This window comes from Metarhizium album (assembly GCF_000804445.1).
Source record: "Metarhizium album ARSEF 1941 chromosome Unknown scaffold_67, whole genome shotgun sequence".
Lineage (NCBI taxonomy): Eukaryota > Fungi > Ascomycota > Sordariomycetes > Hypocreales > Clavicipitaceae > Metarhizium > Metarhizium album.
This window is the reverse complement of record NW_024467641.1, coordinates 1-5968: the sequence shown is the minus strand read 5'-3', so window position 1 is coordinate 5968 and position 5968 is coordinate 1. Positions and strand designations below refer to the sequence as shown.

Below are 5968 nucleotides of genomic sequence, written 5' to 3'. Positions count from 1 at the left end.
TTTGGGTCAAACACTTTTTTTTTTTTTTTTTTTTTTTTTTAATCATACTGCATTCAAGCTATATAGCTTATGGCATGTCGGCAAATATCGCGACCATCTCTATGACTTCCACGTGTGCTCTCGCTTCGGTAATCGTCCGCACAAACTTGCTCGCTGTCCCGACTTCACCAAGTCGCCACTGCTTTCGGGCTTGGTGCCCTCCTACTTTCCTGTCGTTATCACTCCTCATCTTTCCCCTTAGCCCCTTCCGTCCTCCAACATCCTGTCTTCCTCATCTGCACTCCGATCCAAACGTTCGATGTCCCACGAGTCATTCTTGTTGGCATCTCCAACCGGCTTCTTGCCCACTTCTGTGTTTTCAATAAATTGAAGGACCTCTATGATAGTTTTATTTGCGAACATTGTCTTCAGGTCTGCTAGGTTTCGCCGTCTGCTGATCGAGAGCTTTCTCGCGCGCAGCTTCCGCAGCATAGTGTCCCGCTGCCTTCGCCACTTCCGGCACTCCAGCAAGAGGTGAGCGACGGTTTGACTGCTCTCGCCACACCACCAGCACTGTGCGTCCTCGACTTTGCCGATCCTTAGCAGGTGAGCTCCCGTGACAGCATGACCGGACTTGAGCTGCAGGTATCGAGCTGCAACTGACTTCCTCGCATCTTCGATGTGTTTGTTCATCTTGGCAGTTGGCTTCCACCTCTCCTTAATGGCTTGTTTCACGTACGACAGCGAGGCTGATCGCATCTCTTTGGGTTGTTGCTTTGCCGCTCGTTGTGCCGCGGCTCGGGCTATCTTGTAGCCCTCAACATCTTCGCAATTTGAGAGCCACGTCAAAACCACTCGGCCTCCTGCTTCTTCGACACCGTGTGCGTGTCTTTTGATACCGGTGACGACTGGCGGTGTCCATTGCTCGCTGCTCTGAATGGCGGCCAATGCAACCCGCGACTCCGTAACAATCTCGGCACGGAGGTGATTCGTCCTCGAGAGTATCGGGATGAGGTTCTTCGCACCCATGCTGATCGCAACTATCGCCGCGTCGGCTGTTGTGATGTGATTACCCAGCGATGACATTTTGGTCTTCCACGCACGGCATTCTCTCCATGCGATCCCCAGACCAAAACTAACATCCTTAGTTGTGCTCACGAACAGTGTTAGTTGCTGCGGATTGTCGGGTTGCATTCTTTGCGGCATCTGCGAGTAGCCTTGGGTCCGGATCACTGGGCTTGTTGTAGGTGAGTCCACCTTGCGAGGCAGCTCGAATCCGTACTCGGTGTCGTAGCTGACGTGCCTCGCTACCTGCTGTGCGAGTCTGCTTCCGAACGATCGGTGTGTCTTTTCTGCTCTCATCCATCCAATGCTAGACGGCTGACCCGTTGCTCCTTCGTGTCTATAAAGCTCGCCGAGACGGAAATTGGCGGGCAGGAGCTGGTGCGTTGGATGATCTCCATTCGCATTGAGCGCCCGCACCGCGAACGACGTCTGGCGACGGTCGAGAAGGTCTTGTGCGGTGGGCAGGCACGATTCCGTCCGAAGAAAGGCCAGAGGGGTCGATGTCAACAGCCCTGTGATGGCTCTCGCTTGGCTGTTCAGCAGCAGCTGTACTTTCTTCACTCGGTCTTTCTGGCCTCTCCACCAGATCTCTGACCCGTACAACGCCACGGAGGTGACAGCGGCCACGACCACTCTCCGCATCAAGTCGGCCGACAAGCCGCCATTGCTTCTACTGAGACTGGATACCCGCTGGAGGGCTCCTTTGGCACTTGCGATCCTGTTTTCGAAGTGCGTCTTGAACGACAACTTCGAATCCAGCCAGAAGCCCAGCCATTTTGTCGCTTCTTGCTTGACGGTGAAGGTCTGCTCTCCGATGCGGATGGCTGCATCTTTTGTTGCTTGTAGAATCCCTCGACGCCTGCTGAAGACGAGTACTTCGGTTTTGCTGACCTCGAAATCGGCTTTATTGTCCGATCCCCATTGTATTGCATCTCTGGCGATATGCTCGAGCTTCCTCGCGCCTTCTTCCACGTCATCACATTCTGTCACTAGCCCGATGTCGTCCACGAACGAGATGGCCTGGAGCTTCATGTGTCTGTCCTCCAGCCACTGGAACATTGCGCTCACTGATAAGATGAACAGCACCGGTGATATCGGTGATCCTTGCGGCAGGCCAGCTTGAATGCTGCGGGTCTCGCCCGTCCTTCCGTCAATCACCAACATGGCTCGACGGTCTGATAGGAACGAGTTCACCCATCGCACGATGTTGCCGGCCATCCCGACTTGTATCATCCGCAGCAGGAGTTTCTGCTTGTTGACCCTGTCAAACGCACCTTTGACATCAAGGAGTAAAGCGAGTGCAATGCGCTTTTGGCTCCATGCATTCTCGACCTTTGCGACCAGCTGAGCCACCGCATCTGATGTCCCTCTCCCCCGACGGCAGCCGAACTGCCCTCGATGGAAGACTTCATTTGTCTCACAGTAGGATGCGATCCAAATTGCTACCGCCCTCTCCACCACTTTTCCGAGACAGTTGAGGAGGCTGATCACCCGGTACGCTTTCGCGACGCTGTACGTGGGTTTGTTTTGCTTCCGCAGCAGAACTCCCTTCGCGGTCTTCCACGTGTAGGGATGGAACCCTGTCCTTATGCACCCTTGTACAAGAGCTACCACACGGTCTTCCGCCCATTGCCATAGGAGTCTTAGCACTTTGAAGCCGATCCCGTCCAGACCGGGGGCTTTGTTGACCGACTGAGTGAACAGAGCTTCGCGGACTTGCTTGACACTCACGCCAGCACTCGTGTCTGGGATCTGAATGTCCTCGTTGTCCACGACTTGGGGTGGGAATGCCTGCGCCATGAAGATCCCCTCCTTCTCCTCGGCTGTCGATGCAATCTTGTCCGGCTGGCCGTCAATGCTTGCTACCTTGATCGCCGGTGTGTGCGACGGCACCTGAGGTTTCGTATATCTGAGCGCTTGCCAGCATCTTGCGGGATCAGACGCCAATTTCGAGCTTTCGTCGGTCGGGAAGACGCCCTCAAGAAAGCGCTCCCAAGCCAGTCTCTTGGCTTTCCGGATGTGTGTGTAATAGTCGTTTCTCACCCGACGGTACTCGTCGAAGCTAGTGCGGCCGTCATTGTAAGCACGTCTAGCGCTCCCAAACAGCCTTCTCTGCTGTTTGATCTCTTCCGTCCACCAGTGCTTCGATCGTGGTCTCGGCGCTCTGCCAGCGGCATGTCTGTCCAGTACAGCTCGTAGGCTGTCTTGGATCCACAGTGCTTCGGCTTCCAGTTCTGTCGGTGACGTGTCCCACGCATTGATCAGCGACCTTCCTTCACTCAACTCAAGCCAATGTTCGCTTGCGGCTTCGAGGGCCTGTTCGTCTGAGCAAAGCCGATTGATGTTCCAGTTTTGCGAAGCGTTTATCTGCCTTTCCGCGACGGCCGCGTTGAGTGGTGCCCACTCAAAGACGATTACCTCGTGGTCGGATGTTGTGGCCAGTGACTCGTCGATCTCCCATGTGACCAGTGCTCCGACCCTGCGGGTACTCAAGGTCAAGTCGATTATCGATCTACAGTTCTTCCCACACCTCGTGGGCTGGTGGTCGTTATTGTTGATGATGAGCTCACGCTTCTCGATCAATCTCTCTACCGTCCCTGCGTTCTGCCTACCTGCCACCCACGGATCCCACAAGGGACTGCGAGCATTGAAGTCGCCTGCGAGTATGGTCCGGCCCTCGATGAGTCGCGACACATCTACGTGGTCCATCGTGTATCCGCCGCCTTGGACTCTGGCTTTGTTGTAGACATTTACCAGCCTCGTCCGTCGCGCTTTTCTGCGGTTCACTGTCTCCCAGACGTCCAGGCACTGAATATGCGGACTATCCACCAGGTCAGTTCGCTCCTCAAATACATAGCGGTCTAGTGCGTCGTTTCGGATGGCTAGCGCTACTCTTGTCTCTCGCTTCGCACACTCTGGCCACCGTATCTGGAATCCCGGATGGCCGATCGCGTGTTTCTTTCCCACGTACGGTTCTTGTAGGCACACCACTTCGGCTCCTCGCTCCACGGCCGCCTCCAGTGCAGCTATCGTCGACACAGCCGTGCCGTTGCAGTTATGTTGTATCACTATCATCGTCAACGAACATGTGCGTCGGGTCGCTGGAGCTGAGGATCTGGGTCGCCCTCGCGAACTGTTTGGTCCTTGGCCGGAGTTCCCTTGTTTGTCGGGGTGACGGTTGGCTCTGCGGCAGTGGCTCTGGTGTGTTCCTGTCCGAAGACGTCGGGATCGCCTGTGCTTGAGTGGCTTGTCCTGGGTCGGCAGGCGTCATTGTGATATCTGCCTGATCTCCATGATCGGAGAGATCGTCTTGCCCTGCTGCCGATTCCATCGCCGGCGGGCTGCTGCGCATCTCGCTCACCTTTCGCTGACGATTCTGGTGACTTGATCTCCTTTCGGGGCACCTTCTCGATGTTGCCGGGTGTGGCCCCTTGCAGTTGGCGCATTTCGCCACCTGATGCTCACACGGTCCTGATCTCTTGCTACAGATTTCGGCGGTGCATTCGTGTTTGCTCCCTTCGTGTTCTCCTGCACACACAAAGCACCTCGCATCTTCGGTACACTGGCCGAAGTGGTCTCGGCCACAACAGCGCATGCATATTCTGCCTTCTCCTCGCTCCCAGAACCTCTCTACCTCGTGGCGTCTGCCTCCAAAGGACAGTCCCTTTGCTAGGATCACATCCGCCGCCTTCTTGCTTTTCACGGTCAAGACCAGTGTCGACCTCTTGATACTCCCGCTGTCGAAGCGTTCAGCCAGTGTGTCGCCTTTGATCCAACGCGGCGCGTAAGGCAACCTTTCACCTGTCATCAGTTCAATCTCCTCTCGGGCTACTTCCATTCCGCCTTCACCCATGTAGCGATCCAGCGCGACGCCGTGCACCCGCAGCTTTAGCCACTTTTCCGTCTTTTCCATGTAGGCAACTTCAGGGTCTAGCTTCTTCACAGCAGTCATCACGGCGGGTGCATAGCTGAGCAGCTCGTCTGCGCATGCATTCTCGCTCATCACTCCTGTCAAGTTGCCCTTGCCCGTGTATGCCATTTGGGTCAATCTCACCGTCACATGGGCCCTCGAATGAGCAAGGGCTTTGTTCACTTCAAACATAATGTCTCTAGGGTCGCGATCATGCGACTGTACATTTCTGACGAAGAGTACTCGGCGCTGGCCACGAGGGTGTTTTTTCAACTTTTTCTTACCGTTCGTGACCGTAGTCCATCCAGTGCCTGCTCCAGATTCTGTGATATTGGCCCAGCTGGGCTGCGTCACTTGCGCCGATAGTGGACGTGCTTTTTTGTTGGATGTCTCCGCTGTGCCTCTCGGGAAGGCACTGTTTCCTGACAGGGGCGGACTCGCTCCTGTCTCCTGCCTTGGTGCCCGTAACACTGTCATCACCGTGTTCATGAGCTGCGTGAGTTGCGTTTGCCCCTTCCTGATCTCTTCCACCTCTGCTCGGAGAGATCGCACGTCTTCCGTACAGCCAGTGGTGGCGTTAGGCCCCAGGGGCACACGTAGAGCTTTCACAATGGCATCTTCGATCGCTTGTAGGAGCTCATCGCCGTGCAAGCCAAAGGCTGAACCTATGTCTGTCTTCCGCTTCTTTGCGTTCACTGGTTTTGTGGCGTATGCCTGCTGTTCCTCCCAACTCTGCAATCTGCCTCCTCGAATTTGAGGGGCGGAGAACTGAAACTGGCTTCCAATTGGTTCGGAGGCTTCCCCGCACTTTCCAGACCCTTGAACGTCACTCGAGGCTGGCCCTCCGCCACCTTTACTGCGGGCTGACATGCCCGCCAGCAAGACGCCTGGGATCTTGGTAGTGTGCGCTTGATCAGCTCACTTTGCGCTTTCAAATGATGTAAAAATTGACTCTGTCTGTGACAAAGTCGAAAAAAAGTCCCCGTGTGCTTTACTTCCTCTATTGGTACGGTG

At 55.3% G+C, this 5968-nt stretch overlaps 2 protein-coding genes across 2 annotated transcripts in view; one reads left to right on the top strand and one right to left on the bottom strand.

Moving 5' to 3' along the window:
* The window catches only part of MAM_08438 (polyketide synthase), a gene marked incomplete at both ends in the record, with an annotated part of 1340 nt that extends 1235 nt beyond the window's left edge, over positions 1 to 105 (top strand). The window contains one exon of the mRNA XM_040827235.1: positions 67 to 105. Coding sequence (XP_040674767.1) covers positions 67 to 105 — 39 coding nt within the window. The remainder of the gene's footprint in view (positions 1 to 66) is intronic.
* Positions 106 to 237: 132 nt separating this feature from the next.
* MAM_08437 (reverse transcriptase) lies at positions 238 to 5824 on the bottom strand (the record flags this gene model as incomplete). Its single annotated transcript, XM_040827272.1, has 4 exons — positions 238 to 3959; positions 4016 to 4070; positions 4131 to 4498; positions 4606 to 5824. 4 exons carry the CDS (start codon positions 5822 to 5824, stop codon positions 238 to 240), a joined length of 5364 nt encoding a protein of 1787 aa, XP_040674766.1.
* Positions 5825 to 5968: the final 144 nt, after the last annotated feature.